This window comes from Tetrao urogallus (genome assembly GCF_951394365.1).
Source record: "Tetrao urogallus genome assembly, chromosome: 1".
In the NCBI taxonomy this organism is placed as follows: Eukaryota; Metazoa; Chordata; class Aves; order Galliformes; family Phasianidae; genus Tetrao; species Tetrao urogallus.
The window spans coordinates 132,356,208-132,374,578 of NC_136813.1; the positions used below are offsets into that span (position 1 = coordinate 132,356,208).

Consider the following 18,371-nt stretch of genomic DNA (forward strand, 5'->3'; position numbering starts at 1 on the left):
GGCCTCTACACAAGGCTGGATTGCCTTGCTCTGTGGGTAGGTTGGAATGCAACAGGAAGGCATCAAGGTACTCCCCCCTATCCTCCTTCTAAGCTTATCTCTATGCAAGGACGAGCAGATGTCCAGAAACAAAGACCAAGTGTTGAATGAGCAAGTGTGAGAAGTTAACTAATTAGTGATAGATGCTTAGCTAGCAAAAAATTATGGTTAGCCAGTATGTGTAGTTGAGCATCAGGAAGACTGCAAACCTGAAGTACTCAGCCAATGAGGAGCCAGGGGAGAAAGAGATAAGCGTCGCATAATAGGGCATAAAAGGTGTAACGCTGTTTTCTGCACGCTCTCCTGCTTGCAGGAGGCCCACCACTGCAATTGCGAATAAAATCTGCTTGATCAGAGATCCAAATAATTTATCAGGATGGTATATTTCCAACACCAGCACAGCCACAGCTGCCAGAGTCCAGCAGTTCTGTAATTTCACTGTGAGCAAAGAGCTGCTGAGAGTGCGCTCACACTGGGCACACACATGCGCTCTCCTCTCCACAGGTCTACAATAATGATTGCAGCTGGTTGTGCCTGAAAGAGCTTTGCTTTTACATCAGCACAAGACCTATTTCTCCCCCAGGGTGTTGGAGTCCTGTTCTGAGTTGGTCACTCCATGGCCTGATGCACAGTCTGTGTGCCTGTGGTGTCCCCAGGTCTCTCCTTTCTCTGACTTTGCACACCATTTGTACTTAATCTCTGACCACCTTCACACACCACCCTGTATTCTCAGACCGAAATCATGGCTTCCTCCAGAGCCCTGGAGTCTCTCCTGTCTGGGAGACAGCAGAACTGAGAGTTGCACATGCTTTCTAACAACAAGCATCCCTAGCAGAACAGTCTTATCTCAGGGAAATCTTAAACTCACTTATTGCCAATTGTATACAAGCTTCTGATTACTGATTCCAGTACTAAGGAGGGTGGAAAAGAATACCAAAGGAAAAACACAAATGCTCAGTACCTTTCCTTCCCCTTCCCCATCCTCTCAGCCAAGCACCTACACTCTCCTGCCCTAAGTCTCTGCTTCCCCAACATGCAGTATGAGCTACATCATGGTCCCTCTCATGAGGTAAGGTCAATTCAGGCTGGAGGATAGTTGCCCAAGGCCTTCAATCCATCACCCATCTGTCATGCTGTTCCTTAGCACCCCTGATCCAGCACAACCAGGCTGCTGTGAGCCCCCTCCTCCAGTGTGTGAGGATATCTGTATCAAGTCACAATATGGCAGGTCACATCACACCATCCTGGCTGGCCTGAACTCCAGCACCTCAAAGGTTTTAGAGCTGAACTGGTTCTGAGCAGCCCAGGGCAGCTAACAGTCTTGTCCTACCCTGCACCCACGACATTTCCTCAGCATTTGGCTGGTCACCCACATCTCTTTCAACCACATGCAGCACCTAGGGTTAACAGGTGAAGACAAAAAGCCTCATTAATTCTGAGCAAACTACAAAGCAACCGCAAATTGCTCCTGGCTCAGAGTTAACTCATTGCAAGGAAGAGGCCAAGCTCTTGTACAGATAAGTTCGGCCGAGACCCACGGTTCTACAGCCCATCTTAACAAGACCCAGAGCTGAAACGAACCACCTCACAAGATAAACACTGTAGAGGCTCCAAGCAAGGAAGAAGGTTCCCACTGCTATCAGTCAGTTCACTTTTGCTGTGATTCCAGCCTGCTGCCTACATGATGTCACCTCAGAACACTGGCTTCAGCTGTGTTTGTATCACCAACACACACAGCTGCAGACCCTTATCAGCTGAGGGGGTTGTACCTCATGACCCTGCCACCCCCTTCCTTTTCCTTTGGTCAGTGCTTGTGACCCATAACTCCAGTTACTTTGGGCCCAGATCTTTGCAAATACCAAACACTGCTGTTCTCTGAAGTCACCATCTGTGGTGAAATTACTATTGCTAAATGCAAAGTTAGCAAAACAGACTGAGAAACTCGTGATACTACATATCCTGTTTCAGTGAGAAACCTCGTGCACAGAGCAGAAGAAAATAAAACCCTTCCTCCCACACACAGCCCCACATCTGCAGCGCTCTCTGTGCAAAAACAACCAGCACATCACCAAGGACAGCCTACAAGATTTGCCCGTGACACAGGGCTGCTCTTCTTCATCCCCAAGGCCTCACTACTACGTGACACACAGCCTTGGGGAAAAGCAAGCAGCCAGGCTGGGGCAGAACTGCCCATCGGGTGAACCAAGAGCAAAGCAAAACGCAGAACCTCTGCGTGAAGTCTTGTGAGAGACAACATCCCTCCTTCCAGAAACCACCAGGGAAAAAAACAAACCGAACGGTGAATGATAAGCACGCAGTTATATAAGCGCCCTGCGATCCAAGGGAAAAAAACATCACATCCTGCCGGGAACGGCTGACAGCGCTGACACAAACCAGGAGGGACATTAAAGAGGAAAACCAATTGCCTTAGCTCACCCTTAGTTAAATGGAGCAAAAAAATGCCGAGCTGCGGGAGAGGCACCCAAAGCCGCGCTCCACGCGCCAGCGAGCAGCAGCGCAGCCCCACACACGAGGCGGGTTTTTTCCACTGCGCTGCAACCCTCCACCGGGGCTGCGCTCGCTGCCCTGCCGCGTTCCGTCACCCGCTCCTGAGCCGCGGTGCGGCCCACCTCGTGCAGGTCGGTACAACGGCACGCTTTATGCCTCCAGCACCTCCCTCAACACAGCGAGGCCTCGTGGTTGTCAGATCACCGCCACCGCCCCGAAAAAAAATAAATAAATAATTTTAAGAAACCACGCACTGTTCCTCGCCGGCAGCTTTCGAAACGTGTTTTGAAAGTAAATAAATAAACACGCCCAACATCCAGAACAAAACCGCCGTTGCTCTTTAACTGCTTTTTGGTTTTTTTTCTTATCCTGGACTCCTCCTGAGCACCAGCCCTCCCCCCAGGTGGAAGCAGCGAAGCGCCAATCCCAGCCCCGCACACACAGCCGCCTTCAGCCTGCGGCCGGTCGCAGAGCCCAGCCCGAGCCCCGGGGGAACAGAGCCAGCCCCGCCTCCGAGCCGAGCCAAGGCGGGGCGGGACCAGGCGGCTGTTAAAGGCTTCTGAGGGGGCCGTCTCCCTCGTAGCGGTGTGTGAGGCCATGGCGACCTACGTGCAGCTCAGCACCGGGGCTAAGATGCCCATCCTGGGGCTCGGCACCTGGAAGGTAACGGGCGAGCTGAGGCCGGCTCTTGGAGCGAGGCTGTGCCGCTTTTGGTGGGCTGCGGGGCGGCCCCGCGCCTCGCTCCCCGCTCCCCGCTCCCGGCCCTGTGCTGGGGACGATGAGTGCGAGCGGGACAGCGCTGGCCCGGCGGGTGAGGCTGGCGTCGGGGCTCGGCTCGGCTTGGTAGGGCCGAGGTCCTCCCGGCCGGCAGCTGCTGGGGCTTCTCCTTTTGGCGACGGCGGGGGGAAGGGAGGAGGCCTGGGTTCGGCTGTGTGGGGCCCTGCGCGGGAGCTGGGTGACGCTGAACAGCTGGAGGCCGGCCCCGAGCATGGGAGCCTGTGCTGAAGACGTTTTCGGAGTGAAGAATGCTGCAGGGAGAACTGCTTTGTTTGCTTATTTCTTGCTTTGCTTGTTTTTGTTGAGGGTTGCTTTTGGTGGGGTGGCTTTCTTGGGTTTTGTCTTACTGGGAAAAGATCTTCAGGATGTTTTGATGAGCATTCTTTAGGCATTTCTTTCTTTCCTTTTTTTCCCCTCAGTCCCCACCGGGGCAAGTAACAGCTGCAGTGATGGCTGCAATTGATGCAGGCTACCGCCACTTTGATTGTGCTTACGTGTACCAGAATGAGAATGAAGTTGGGGAAGGGATCCAGAAGAAAATCAAGGAGGGTGTTGTGAAGCGAGAGGACCTCTTTGTAGTCAGTAAGGTGAGGATCTGGTACTGCGCAGTCCGTGGGGGACCTGCTTTTTATTGTAACCTCCTATCAGAGCTGCTTCCTCTATGTTATTTTCCATTGAGAATTAGGAAGAGCTTTTCCTTGTGGAATGGGTGATACTGTAAACTATCCTGACTGTTACTAGGCAGTTATGCTGCCTAGTTTTATACAGAAACTGACCTTGTAGTAGTTAACTGTCTTAATTCATGCCTCCTGCCTACTTCTGCTGTCTGATATAAACCCATCCAGTCCTGTGTGCTGCTATCTCTTGCCAGCAGCTCTCAGAGGAAGCCCCATTTGAAGAGCAATAACACAATCTAATTCCTCATCAGTTTCCAAAGGAGGCTTCTCTCTTAAGCAGGACAGAATTGCTCCAACAACTTTAACCCAGCTGGTCATGATGTGGCTTGGCTTTTTGTCTCCAGCTGTGGTGCACATTTCATGAAAAATCTTTGGTGAAAGGAGCCTGCCAGAAGACTCTTGCCAGCCTGAAACTGGATTATCTGGATCTCTACCTCATCCACTGGCCTGTTGGATTTAAGGTATGGTAGGAGCTGTGCCCATGGCGTTGTTTGTTGCACCTGGCAGTTTTGAAGAGCTTACAGTTTCACAGCTCGGTAACTGTTCAGTTGGTTTGTACCCCTAAGAATCTTGCTTGCACAGCATCCTCAGCTGTTTTGATTATACAGCAGGTAAACTTAAAATTAGAAGCAGTCTTCCCTACTGCAATCATGGGTAACAATCAAAATGAAGGCAGTATAACTTGGGAGTCGTCTTCTACAAATCAAAAATATGTTCAAGTGGCAAAGATTTGGTTGATGAAATTACAGCCCCCTTTGTTAGTGAGAGGGCTGTAATTTGCTGTCTGACAGAAATTCTTTCCCCTGCTTGTTATAGGCTTGCAGAGCGAGAGAAAATGCTTCTGTTTTTCTCTTTCATAAATGAGCCGTTAGTACAATAGAGGTGGAGCTGACTTTTGCTGTAGGAGCCTTAGTGTTCTACAAAACTCGTATCTTCAAAAGGGAAGGTCTTTAATTCCCAACTTTTACTTTCTACATAGGAAGCAATTGATGTCTCTGTCTGAAAATTTTAAGCTTAATCTGTTATGGCGTAATAAAAATCTCCATATTAACTGTTGCTTCTGAGATACAAATTGCTTTTTGAAGCATGCATCTTTGAAATGACTTTTATTGGGCAGTGCTGTCAAAGTGAAAATGTGTTGTGGTATTCAAGAGAAAGCGCCTGGTTCTGAACCAAGCTCATCCTTAAGCATCTTGTCCAAACTGGTGCGCAGGAGGCTTCAACATTCCATTTGCCAGCAGTTTAATTAACAAGCTTCCTCGTGAAAGACCTGCCAATATATTAGGTCCTTATGGAAAGACTGTGGAAAAAGCTAGATCCTAGGTAGATCCTTGTTAAATATTTCAAGAAAACACTCCGTTATGCTCACATAAAAACTGTGCACTTTTGTAATACAGAAAGTAAACTTGAAAGCTCATTGATTCTACAGGTGAAGCATAGCTCTTTTTTTTATATGTATTTGGGTGAGCCACAGGACATTGCTGTGCAGTGGAGGACCAGCCCTTCTTTGGATGGTTTCTGGCAAAAATGCCACAAACCCACGTGAAAACAAAATAAGACTGAAGAATGTAAGCTGATGTGCTTACTGTCTAATAAGCACAGAGATAAGTAGCATTCAGTTTGTGATATGGTCTTCAGCTGCTGTTAATATTCCTAGCAGGGAATGTTTCCATCATCTTTCTCTCTGACAGGCAGGAGAGGACCTGTTTCCCGCAGATGACAAAGGCATGTCAATACCTGGCAACACGGATCTTCTACAAACATGGGAGGTGAGTTTAGTCACAGTGACAGTTGAGCCCTCCATCCTCAGCAGCCTCCTCCATGTCATCATTAACTTCAAACTCCAAACTGTTTCATGTTTGCAGAGCTACTTGGAGGGGCTCACTGGTAGCATGGTGCGTTGTTAAGTGCTGCTTTCCACTTCAACTTAGTATGAGCATATGCACCCTTAAAGAATGCATCTTTGGGTTTTGGTGAGATGGGAGGTGTGGTATAAATATTCCAGTGCTCTGTTTGTCCCTCAGACATGAGATGTGCAAATCTAAACACTATGCTTATGAAGGAAGTAAGCCAAGTCAGAAAGAATATTGTCTTCAGACCCTGTTATGCATACTTGGCTCTTCTTGCCATTAGGCCATGGAAGAACTGGTGGATGCTGGTCTGGCAAAAGCTGTTGGGATTTCCAACTTCAACCATGAGCAGATAGAAAGGATCTTGAACAAGCCAGGACTGAAATACAAGCCTGCAAACAACCAGGTAAGGCAGGTGACCCGCAGGTAAATGTTCCAGGTTTAATTGGATTTGTTTGGGGTTTCTCTCCCTTCAGTGATTGCTGAGATCATCTTGTAGGATAAGGCTGGAGTCTTTGCACTACTAATTGGAAATCTGGCAAGGGGCCTCTCCAGCATGTCTTTGTTTTGGAGCAGAGAGGAAAGTCAGATGAGCCTTAGAACTGCCTTTCAGTAGACTGAAACTCTGTATGTGTACAAGAACTTGATAGAGAACAAGGTGGCTGTTTTGTTTCTGGTTTTGTTCCTCTATTTTAGAGAGGTCAGTTCCTGTAATTGATGACTTAAAACTGAGGAACTGAATGGAAGTATGCTCTATAGATTCTTCATGAACAGTCTCTGTGCAGTGTTCTGCCTGGCTGCCTTTCTAGCATTTCCACTCCCAACCTATCTTGTTTCAGCTTATGCCTGCTGTCTGTTGTCCTTCCACCATGGCTACTGAAGAGCCTGGCTTTGCTTTTGATGACCTTCTTTGTTGAAAAGCTATTGCTAGGAGCCCTGGGACCTTCCCTTCCTCAGGCTGAACAAGCCTGATGCCCTCAGCCTACCCTGGTATAGTCCGTGCTGCATTCCTTGGCTATCCTGGTGTCCCTCTGCTGAGATGCCAGTCTGCCAGTCTTCTGCTTAAAGAACTGGAGAGGGGGAGATCGGATGCTGTATTCTAAAGGTGATCTGATTACCCTTTGAATCAAGGGGGATGATCAGTTCCTGTGATTTGCTGTCTGTGTTCCTGCTGACAGATCGCTACTGGCTAATGTTCATTTCAGCTCCCAGCTGCTTTCTAGCAGAGTTGCTCTCTATACATCCAGGCTCCAGCCTGTGTCACTGCTTGGAGCTATTCCTTCCAGGGTGCAGTGCTTTGCATCTTGTTTCATAAAGTTTGTTAACCTCTGTTCTGTTGTGTGAGTAGGTCCTTCTGAAGTGACAACCAAGCCTTGAGTATTTTGTCTGCTCCAGTACTTCCCTCTCAGTTTGAATTGCCTAAGAACTGACAGGTTACTGCCTTTCACAAGTTGCTGAAGAGGACAGGTTCTAGATCCCTGTGAAATCTACCTAGGCCTGTCATAAATTGCCACGGTACATGAAGGACTGCCATCTGTTCCTGGGACTGGATTACAGGAGCTTGTTATTTACTGTGGTAGTTTGAGCATATGTACTTAAAAAGGACTTTTCTTTTTTGGAAAGCCTATCAGGAGCATTCTCTAGAATTCTATTCAATGTCAAACCCTTTCACAAGTGTGGGATCTCTGATTTGCGCAGAGTATTTTCATAATTTTGACTTTCAGAATACTTAGAGGTCTTATTATATCTTTCAGCTCCTACCACCTCTCGCTGCCAAGAAAGCTTTCACTGTAGTTAATGATTACCCCTCTATTTCTGTAGAGGATGCTGACCTTATGACACACTACAAGTTTACTTAAGCTTTCTGATTACTATAATCAAGTTTAAACTCAGAGCAATAGGTCTTGGTCTCTGTCCTTCCAAACCTAGCACTTCTTCAGGAACGCTTGCAAGCTTAGGAGTTTGTCTGTTATTAACTCTCTCCAGTTATCTTAATGTAGGATTATAGTGCTCCTTGGAAACATTTCTCTATCAGCATCCCATGTATAGTCCAGCACTTCCGTGTATTGAGGTTCCTGTTATTAATTATGAATGCAATTAGTATGCATATTGGTTTCATTCATGGTGAGATATTAACTTGGCAAGGTAGTTATAATAGTGGTAGCTAGTTCCCAAAGGAAAACTGACTCTTTGGTAATTTAGCACTGTCACAGTGGGGGTTGAGGTCTCTTAAGTATTCTAAAAGTACATCAGAGGCTTTTCGCCATGGTCTGGGTGCCACATACGTAATGCAGCTCAGTCTTGCACGTAGGAATGACTTTGCCTCATGCTCCAAATTCTTTCTGTTGTGTAGTGGAGAACATCCTCAATTTGTCTAATTGCTGTTACTCTGAGCAGCTGCTGAAGCAACATTAGTATGCATAATTTATCCTGGGAACTGAGATAACATCCTGTTGCATTTAATATTCCAACATGCCTCAGAAGAGAAGGCTTATCATGGTAGCAAGCAGCCAGAACCATAAATAAAGCACTCAAGGCTGCAATCTGATCCCATGATTTGCACTGTTGCTCTGCCTGCTGGTAGCACAAGTTTCCAGGCACTCCTTTCTGAAGCAGAACAAGGCTACTTTGAAGGCTTGAATGACAGAGTAGTTAGAAGGTTCTCTTTAGCCTGCTAAAGGTACAGTGCTGTCTGGTATGTGGCTATCCCACAAATCCACTTATGAAAAGTATCAAAATTCCACGTTCATTCACTGTCTCCAGACAACTTGCATAATGGCTGTTCTATACTGCATATCAGTAACCTGCAGGAATACAGACCTGTTGTTAAGGACTCTGTATTGTGTTATATTGATAGCCTCCTGGAAACCAATGGTAAGCACACATGCATTTATAGTAACTCTGTAATGGAAAACAGTTTGCAGTTCTCATATCTGGACCAATTAATAGCCACTCTTAATATTTGCAGGCTGGAAGTACTTGGCGTGAGTATTGACATGAAGCTGATAAAAAGGGAGTTAAACAATACCAGTATTGAGGCTAGTGCAGTAGGTATAAAAGCATAATGATTTTTACAGCATAATGATTTTATAGCGTAAGTAGGGAGAACTTTGTGCTGTTGTATAGTACACAGTTATATGCTATAACTGTACCATGTAATAACTTTCCTATTCTTGTGACTTTACAGCTGTTTGTATGTACATCTCATTGGACTGTTCTACTTAAGCAATTATAAATACAGTCCTGTACATTAGGGACAGTATAGATCAGGGAAGTTTTAAGTATTGCTGTCCTTGGAACCCTGCACTTGTGAGGAGACCTGCTATAAAAAGCAGAAAGGACGTGGGGGCATACAGAAAAGCAATGCTGCATCATATCTCATAGGCTATAAATTAGGACCAAAACAAACTTCCTTTGGATTAAAAATCAATAAATGAAACATGGAAGTAGTTCTGCTGCTATCGTTCTCTGCACTCTTGTGTTTCCAGGTTGAATGCCATCCATACCTGACCCAGGAGAAGCTGATCAACTACTGTCAATCCAAAGGGATTGCTGTGACAGCATACAGTCCCCTTGGCTCTCCTGACAGGCCATGGTAAGACCAGTTTGCAAGGGAGTTGGATGGGTTATGCTAACAGCCTTGAGATTACAAGTTGTTCCATTGATCATTCATCATGATACAGATATCTGTTGGTAGGCTGGCTCTTTCTGTGTGGATTTCTTGCCATTGATCTTCTGTTCTTTGTGTAGGGCTAAGCCGGAGGATCCCTCACTTCTGGATGACCCTAAGATTAAAGAGATTGCAGCCAAGCACAACAAAACAGCAGCACAGGTATGTGGGAGCTGGATGGTGGGTACTGCTTCCTGTAACACAGCTTGTGTCATTAATTGTTCTAAATAATAGCAACAGAAAAGGTGTAAAGGACAGCCTGGTTTTTCAACTCCCTTTGAGCTGCTGCAGTCACACAAAGTAGCCATGCAGCTTGTTTATTGCATAGTCTGCAATGTATTCTCAGAAAGTTCAATGAACCATCAGTAAGAAATGCTTTCTAAACTCACCTTCAGATGTTTCAGTCTACCCATCTCAAGTTCTTGCAGAGAAATAAACACTTGTATAGAATGCTAAAAGCGTAGAAGCTGTCTGTACCACAAACAGTATGGAAAAGGAGGAAAACTCCACTCTTTATACTTGAAGTTCTGCTTGGAGTGCAGGTGTGATGTGAAATGTAACTGTGCTGTGATTGGTTAGTCCAGCTCATTAAACAGTTAACAGCAGATGGCTATTGGGATAGGTTTTGCATTTCACAGAATAAGAGCAGTTCTCTGACTCAGTGATACGCTCCTGCAGGTTCTCATTCGGTTCCACATCCAGAGAAATGTGATTGTGATCCCCAAGTCTGTCACACCACAGCGCATTGTGGAGAACTTCAAGGTTAGTAATTACGAGTGACCTGGCATCGCTTCTCCCTGCAGAGCAAACAGGGATCCCTTCTGAGCCTTCCCAAGGCCTCCTTAGGCAAGAGCACAGGGCTTTTTTTCTCTGTTTACTTCTACTGAGGGCTGCAGTTGGAGAAGAGATGAGCACTGTTGCGAAGATATCTGCTGAAAGTCACCACCTTATGTGGTGTCTCCTATTCTGCAGATTGTAAACCCTTGAGCCCTTGTGTTCATAAATAGTATTGCTTTAAGTGATTCTTGACAGAAAGTGGTCATTAGAATTCAGCAATATACTTAGCTGGATTAAGTGGAATATGGAAGCCTTGTGGTTGTTCTTTGGAATGGGATCAGAAGATGCATCTTTGACAAAAAGAGGGCAGAAGAATTTTGTGATGCTGAAGTGCTCACCAAAGTTTTTGGAACAGCTGTCATGTCAACCTCACCTTCTGGCTTTTATTCCCTCTACCACTGAAGTCTTGAAAAAAGGCATCTCTGGATTTCCTTTTCTTTCCTTTATGAAGGAAGCAGGCATTATTTCTAACCAGCTTACCTCCAGTGTGGGCTTGGTTTTTAATTTTGTGCATCTTGCCTACAATCTCTGGTTTGTTCAAAGAGGTGATTTCCACCTGTTTTTCTTGTTAGGTGTTTGACTTTGAGCTGACTAAAGAAGAGATGGCAACTATCCTCAGCTTTAATAGAAACTGGAGAGCTTGTGCAATGAGCATGTAAGTGCCAGCATTTTCATGCTATTACTTTCTCATGTTATTTAATGTTATTTACGGGCCTGTTAGCCTGACCTTGGTGCCAGGGAAGGTTATGGAGCAGATTGTCTTGAGGGAGATCAGGCAGCATATGCAGGACAGCTGGGGGATCAAGCCTAGTCAGCATGGATTCACAAAGGGCAGGTCCAGCTCGACCAATCTGATCTCCTTCAATGATCTAGTGACCTGTCTAGTGGATGAGGGAAAGGCTGTTGATGTGCTCTACCTAGGCTTCAGCAAAGCCTCTGACACTGTCTCCCACAGTATTCTCCTGCAGAAGCTGGCAGCTCGAGGCTTGGACAGGTACACTGTTGGCTGGGTAAGGAGCTGGCTGGAGGGCTGGGCCCAGAGAGTGATGGTGAATGGAGCTAAATCCAGCTGGCGACCGGTCACGAGTGGTGTTTCCCAGGGGTTGGTGCTGGAGCCTGTCCTCTTCAGTATTTTTATTGATGACCTGGATGAGGGCACTGAGTGAATGCTCAGTAAGATTGCAGATGACACCAAGTTGGCTGGAAGTGTTGATCTGCCTGGGGGTAGCGAGGCCCTGCAGAGAGGCCTGGACAGGCTGGGCTGAAGCCAATGGGATGAGATTCAACAAAACCAAATGCTGGGTCCTGCACTTCAGCCACAACAACCCCTAGCAACTCTACAGACTTGGGGCGGAGTGGCCTGAAGGCTGTGTAGAGGAAATGGACCTGGGGGTATTGATTGATGCTTGGCTGAACATGAGCCAGCAGTGTGCCCAGGTGGCCAAGAAGGCCAATGGCATCCTGGCTTGCATCAGAAACAGTGATACAGCATGAACATGGAAGTGAGAGTTGGCTCTGGTGAGGCCGCACCTCGAGTCCTGTGTTCAGTTTGGGGCCCCTCACTGCAAGAAAGACATTGAGTCCCTGAAGCGGCTTCAGAGAAGGGCAACAAAGCCGGTGAGGGGTCTGGAGCACAGGGCTTGTGAGGAGCAGCTGAGGGAGCTGGGGTTGTTCAGCCTAGAAGAGAAGGCTCAGAGGAGACCTCATTGCTCTCCATAACAACCTGAAGGGAGTTGTAGTGAGCTGGGGGTCAGCCTTTTCTCTTGTGTAACTGGTGATAGGACTGGAGGGAATGGCTTCCAGCTGCGCCAGGGGAGATTTAGGCTGGACATTAGGAAATACTACTGAAAGAGTGGTCAGGCACTGGAATGGGCTGCCAGAGAGGTGGTGGAGTCACCGACCCTGGAGGTGTTCGAGGAATGTTTGGATGTTGTGTTGAGGGACGTGGTTTAGTGAGAGCTATTGGTGATAGGTGCATGGTTGGACTGGGTGATCGTGAAGGTCTTTTCCAACCTTGATGTTTCTCTGTGATTGTGTGATTTATAATTCCATGTTCTAAACCTTGCTAAAATCCAGGATATTCAAGCTCAATTTCCAGGGAGTTCATCCTTAAAACAATTTTTTCACACTCAAATGTTGTTTACACATTCTGGCACATCATAGTTTGGTTCATATATTAAACAACTGTCATGTTGCAGAGAGTCTTCCAGGTAGTAAACAGTAAACTTATGTAGAGTGCTTAGATCCCACAGCATGTTGGAATATTAAATGCAGCCTGGTGTGCTCAGAGCTGGGAAGGGTCTCTGTTTACAAATGCAACCCATCACTGTGGAAAACAGAAAGCTGCAACAAATTAACTCTGGTTTAATAAGTTCATCTGCTGCTCTGATGGTTCTTTGCAGTGGTTACAGCTGCAACTTTCAGCCATTAGCCTAATCTTTCCTCTTTGATTTCTTTTAGGTCCCAAAATCATAAGGAGTACCCCTTTAATGCAGAGTACTGAAGATGGTTTCTTGCTCTTCTCCAGACTTCTCAGATACGCTTCTGCTGTTGCCTATGAGTTTTCTATATAGTGTTCTCACTGCATCAGCCTCTCTGCTTTTTCCCTCCCTTCCCCCCCACGAAGACACAGTGTATCTACCCAATGACTGTTTTTTTTGTTGTTTGTTTGTTTCTTTTGGAAGAAGGAAATGCTAGAGTTTCTGAGGAGCATACTGTGTGTGGACTGTGGTAGAGCAGTCTTTGGTGGCATTGGTATGCAGAAAACACTGAGAAAGGTTGAACTACCAGTCACTTTTATTTTGGAGTACTGTGAACTGGAGCAGTGACTATTGTCAGGAAGGACCAGAATATGACAGGCTTTGCTTAGTTAAGTTGAGGTCGGATATTTTCTAATGACTTCTGGGTTTTGGTTTTTTGTTACTCTCTGTGCTTCTTTCTAATTGGAAGTACAATTGATTTCTAAGTATGGCAGTTGCTACATGAGTAGCTCTTTGAAAAGTGTAAAGGTCCTGTTTTCTTGGTGATAAAAGCTGTTTTTGCTTATAATAAAATATAGTTTCATTACTGTGTGTAATGAGATCATTATTTCAGTAATGCTATAATACAGCTACTTCAGCATCACTACCATTATGTTAGCTGTCTTGGAGATTACGTAAACACAAGGATAACTACCAAGAAATCACAGCAACTGGTGTTAGCAGATAGTAGATAAGAGGTTATCTACTGTTCTATGCTACTGTGTAGGTGGAAAGTGTTATGAACCTGTGGCCATGGATCTGTACTGTAACCTTGGCCACTGAATAGCCTACTTACAAATGGAGCTGTTTCAGTATGTCTGATAGTTAAGGTACTAATGCTGAAATATGTTTCACTGCTGTGGTAGTATGCTGTGGCTAGTAGAAAACTCGCTCCTTTAACAACATCAAGCCCAGACAGAATCCTATGGGTTTAAGTAAATACTATAAGACGTGTTTTAGGTCAATAGCACATGATGCAGGAAAGATGTACAACTGCTGCCTGTATGAGCATAGGGATAACACAGTGTACTTCAAGCAACTCTTGAATCATGAATGGGGAGATCAGAAGCTACTACTCTGTTTGGAGAGGGCAGGAAAGTAAGCTTATACCTTGTCTATCAAGATGTGGGTATTTAGTTGTATTTATCCATTGGTATTGTGAAAGCTATACGTTGAAGTTGGTGCCTTCTGAGGCTGCTTAAAGCTATTGTTGAAATAGGGATCTCAACTAGTTCAAGAGTTGCAGTAGTGAAACGTTAAGGGAAGCACAGCAGGTGTGATTCTTCTCATAGTATTTCCTAAGTAGGTGATTTATTTTTTGGTATTGATAGAAGGGTACTAAGGTTTCATGTTAATCTAAAATTTCAGTCTTTCTGAGTAATACAAACTATTATACTGAAAGGGAAAAATACACTTTATCACAATGTTGCTTTCAAATCTTTCCATTATTCCAGAAGCTACAGTGTGCAATGTATTTTTAGTCAGAATAATTTACAACAGGCTCAAGAGATAAGGCTGAGTTGCCTCACAGCACAATAGGGGAGGGAGGGGAGAATCAGTGACTGACTAAGCAATAAGCAATATTCTCCTCTAGTGCTGATTCTCTTAAAATAAGTTGATTATAATCACTGAATTCTGGGCTTAAAGGCAAATTAAAAAAAAATCAGCTCTGAAAGTAGCTCTGTTTATCTATAATGCAATAAACAAGAGCCCAGAGGTATCTAAGAAAAGCAGAACAGCTGATGTTCTTAGGTTAGTCTGAGCTGCGACAGAAAACTGTTTGAGGCAATGTTGACTTGCTTGGAAATAAAATCTTTGCACTGAGTGTTCTAGCAAGAAGTTACACTGGGGATGAGGGATTCAGAAATAGTACAGCAGGCTCTGTTCATTTCCTCTGTTTTTATTTCACTCAAACTTTTTGAAAATGCGTGCCTGAAATTTTCCATCCTTTGAGTAGGAATTTTACTGGAGAAGGCTCTTGGACACACTGCTCCAGAGCAGAAGGAAGAGTAACAAGCCCTCTGACTGGAAGGACACTGTAACAGACACGCTCTGTGTTTTGCTGGATGACTTAAGGGGAAGGAATTTGGAAAGAGTCATTCTGGGACACAGAGCAGCTCTTCTCTGACAGAGAGCTTGGATGCTTGGTGAGATGTATGAGTGGGAATAGAGGAGAAACAGAAGCACCTGAGGGAAGGGACGGTGATGCCTAGCTTTGAACACAGCTAAGCTTTCTCCTCAGACCATGAGGATTAGAAAGAGAACGAGTGGTGGAAAACCTTGTCAGTTATACTGATTTTATTTTTTTTTTTCTTTTCAGTTGTTTCTTTGAGGCCTTATATCTCAAACAAGGCTGAGATAGAGGGAGAGCTGGTCTTCTGTACTACTGCAGAGTCTTCATTATAATATATGTTGATGTAGGAATTGTGGGGGGTAAACCAGCAATTTATTTTTACTGTAGCAAGTATACTAAGACATAAAATTCCTTTCATCTCCTAAAAGGTAAAGTGGAATGATCAAAGGATTAGATATCCGGAGCATTGCATTCCTGCTAACAGAGTTCTTCCTGCTACAACTGTTCACAGCATTTGTTTTTCTGTTGTGACTTGACAGATCTCTGGGTTTATGATCAAAGGAACTTAGAAGGACAAATATAATTTTGTAGCTCTTCCAATGCAGTGTTTTTGTTTTCTCAGCTTCAGAGCATGTGGCTCAACTCCACCTTGTTGGCATTTTTAATCAGACTTTCTCAGGACATTGCTGCAACAGCTACCCCAGTGTGATGCTGCAGCACCCTAGGGGGGGAGAGACCAGCCCACAGCAGAGATTAAGAGCTGGAGACAAACACAGTCCTAGGACCTGTGAAGTCAGTGGTTGCACTCCAATTTCATTTTTCAGCTGCCCTCTCGCTGCTTAAAGTGATAGTGGTTTAGGAAGTATTTTTTTTTTGTGTTAAAATGCATCTGAGAGAACAGATGGATTTCCATAGTAGTGAAGAACCTTGAACTGCTTTATCTGGGAAACAGGTCCCTCTTCAAGGAATTTTTGTGTAGCAGAGGAGAACACAAGAAGCTGCTGTCAATATCAGATTATTTGAAGATAGGACACCACCGTCAGTTTTGCAGGTATGTTTCAGCTTGCCATTAATGTTCCTTTGGGTGAAAGCGGCTTGACTTCTGATATTGGGATACACGTAGACAGGCTGGTTGGCTGGAATCACTTTGCTCTGTGACTTGGACTGTGTTTATCTCTGGGGAAGAGGGAGGAGGCTGTTCTTGCTGAGCTCGAGTCTGACACAAGCACATATTGTAATACTTGTGTCAGGCTGTGGAATCTGGGGCACAGGAAAAGAAAATCCTCCTACAGTTGGACTGTAATCTGCATTCGCCACATTGAAAATACTGTCAGAGAACTCCTGCTTAATTTAGACACAGAAGAGTTGCCCAAGACAAATTTTAATCACTTAGTCCTATGGGTTATCATCAGTGAACTCCATCAGTAGTGTTTGTCACATACCAGGCACACACCTGACCTTGTCCTTGGTCACTTAAAAAGTACAGAGCTGGGCCTTACTCTGGTTGGGCCTTGCTCATTCAAGCTGGAAAGCAACTCTAAAACACTTGATGCTTTCCAAACTGTTCTGGACTCTGTAAAACTCTGGCATAGCTCCTCTCAGCAGTGTCTGGTTGAGGAGGGTCTTAGCCTGCTTAATTGCAGCTTATATGAATTATTCCCATGGCATGGATTGTATTAGTCAGCTCTCTAGTCCTCATCTTACGATAGAAGGTTCTTTGAACTCTGTGCAGGATTAAATGGGAAAAGTTCATCTAGTAGAATAGATCTGTTGTGCTGTTTTTGTGTTTTCATTGTTTACTTTTGAATCATTTGGAGTTCAATATGAGAAAGCTTGGAATTGTAATAGTTGGATAGTAGAAAACCAAAGAAGCAATAACTGGCATGGTGTTCTGAGTTTTACTACTTGTTTATTATCTGATACCATGTTTTCCCTTTGAAATGTGGGAATAATACTCTTTTTTTTCACCCAGCCCGTTTGAATCTTTTAATCAAGGGCTAACTATAGCAGAATGGATGAGCTGCACAATAAAAGCTCAAGTCATGGGGCAGCATATTGCGATAGAAAGGCAAAATGTCAAGCTAAGGTATTTTCCATTGACAGTGTTCAGTCCAGTGGCGTGGATAATCTCACTGCTGACTAGGAAAGATGTAACTGCAGATTGCCCTAAGCACACTGTGGCATTGCTGAGGGAGATTAAAAATAATCTGGGGGTAATCAAAGACTTCTGCTGTAGTTCCAAAAGAAAGCTGATGATGGTGCTCTGAGGAAGCTGGCACACAGGAAGGGAATCTGCTGGTCCTTTGAGAAACTTGCATAAATGGGCTCTAAGGACTTTGGCTGCGTCTCGTGCTCGTTTTCTTCTCCTGAAGCATGTTGTGGTAGCTTGTCTTGTGTCCCTTGCCTTTAAGAGATGGCCTTGCTATTTTCATGACTATGAGGTGCTAGAACTGTGGCATCTCAAATATCTGCCTTCATGCTATGAATCCGTACAGCCTAGTGACTAATAGTGGACAGATCTTCCATAGGTCATTGGGAAGAGGATGGAGATAGAAAGATCTAAATAGTAGCATGCAGGTTAATTGGTTGCAGTTCTCTCTTAGAAAGAGAAGTGGATAAAATACCCACCAGTGCACACTCACTTATCAACATAGACTTCAAAAGAATCTGAAGGTGGTAATTAAATGGCTCCTAGAACTTGTCAGTAGGTAGAAGTAGCTCTGTGTAGGATGCTCCCCTTACAACAACTAAAACTTCTTTGGTAAAGCTATGGAAGTATGCTTTCAGAGCAGCTAATAGCAGGCTTTTGTAGAGAGCTGCAAGGCACTAATACATGCCAGAGGGACATGCTGTCATTAAGTCATATGGCTGCAGTGCTGCTGCAAAATTGAAGATACTTTATTCCCTGTAACTATTATCACTCACTTTTTTTTTCTTTTTACCTCTGATAAGTTCTCTGCAGTTGCAAAAGAAATTATCTATTGTCTGTACAACAAATGAACAATTTCTGGCTTCTAGCTTGTTTTGAACTTTTTACTATTATGCAGCTGCTGTGATCATCTAGTTTGGCTTCCTGCCTACTGGAGTCCATAAACATCCTGTAAATAACTTTGATAACTGTGATTAAATTGGAATGTTCTTAGACAATTCCTCTAAAGCAGGATAGGCTGTGCACTGCAGCACTGGGTGAATATGCACTGGGTGCTTCTGATGCTTCAGGACAGCTCAGGATCTGCTTGGGATCTTTTTGATAGAACTAGGCTGCAGTCTGAATGCCTAGAAATGTAACATCTTCCACAAGGCTTGTTTTCCAACTGTGGTTACAATGACAGACTGTAAACTGATCTTTTCAATTTAACCTATTAGAGAGGGGGAGAAAGAGTATCTGTTGCAAGCACCTTCCTGTCCATACCACTGCAT

The 18,371-nt window shown here is 44.8% G+C and overlaps 1 protein-coding gene across 2 annotated transcripts; it reads left to right on the top strand.

Moving 5' to 3' along the window:
* Nucleotides 1–3,144: 3,144 nt before the first annotated feature.
* Nucleotides 3,145–12,861, top strand: LOC306949976 (aldo-keto reductase family 1 member B1-like; the record flags this gene model as incomplete). 2 transcript variants are annotated; one of them, XM_079540063.1, is made up of 10 exons in its annotated part: nt 3,145–3,210; nt 3,744–3,911; nt 4,346–4,462; nt 5,693–5,770; nt 6,135–6,257; nt 9,340–9,446; nt 9,602–9,683; nt 10,200–10,283; nt 10,931–11,013; nt 12,819–12,861. In XM_079540063.1, 10 exons carry the CDS (start codon nt 3,145–3,147, stop codon nt 12,859–12,861), a joined length of 951 nt encoding a protein of 316 aa, XP_079396189.1. The 2 variants fall into 2 exon arrangements, with proteins under 2 accessions (XP_079396189.1, XP_079396188.1); XM_079540062.1 differs by lacking the exon at nt 3,145–3,210 and adding an exon at nt 3,536–3,631.
* Between the last annotated feature and the right edge of the window lie 5,510 nt (nt 12,862–18,371).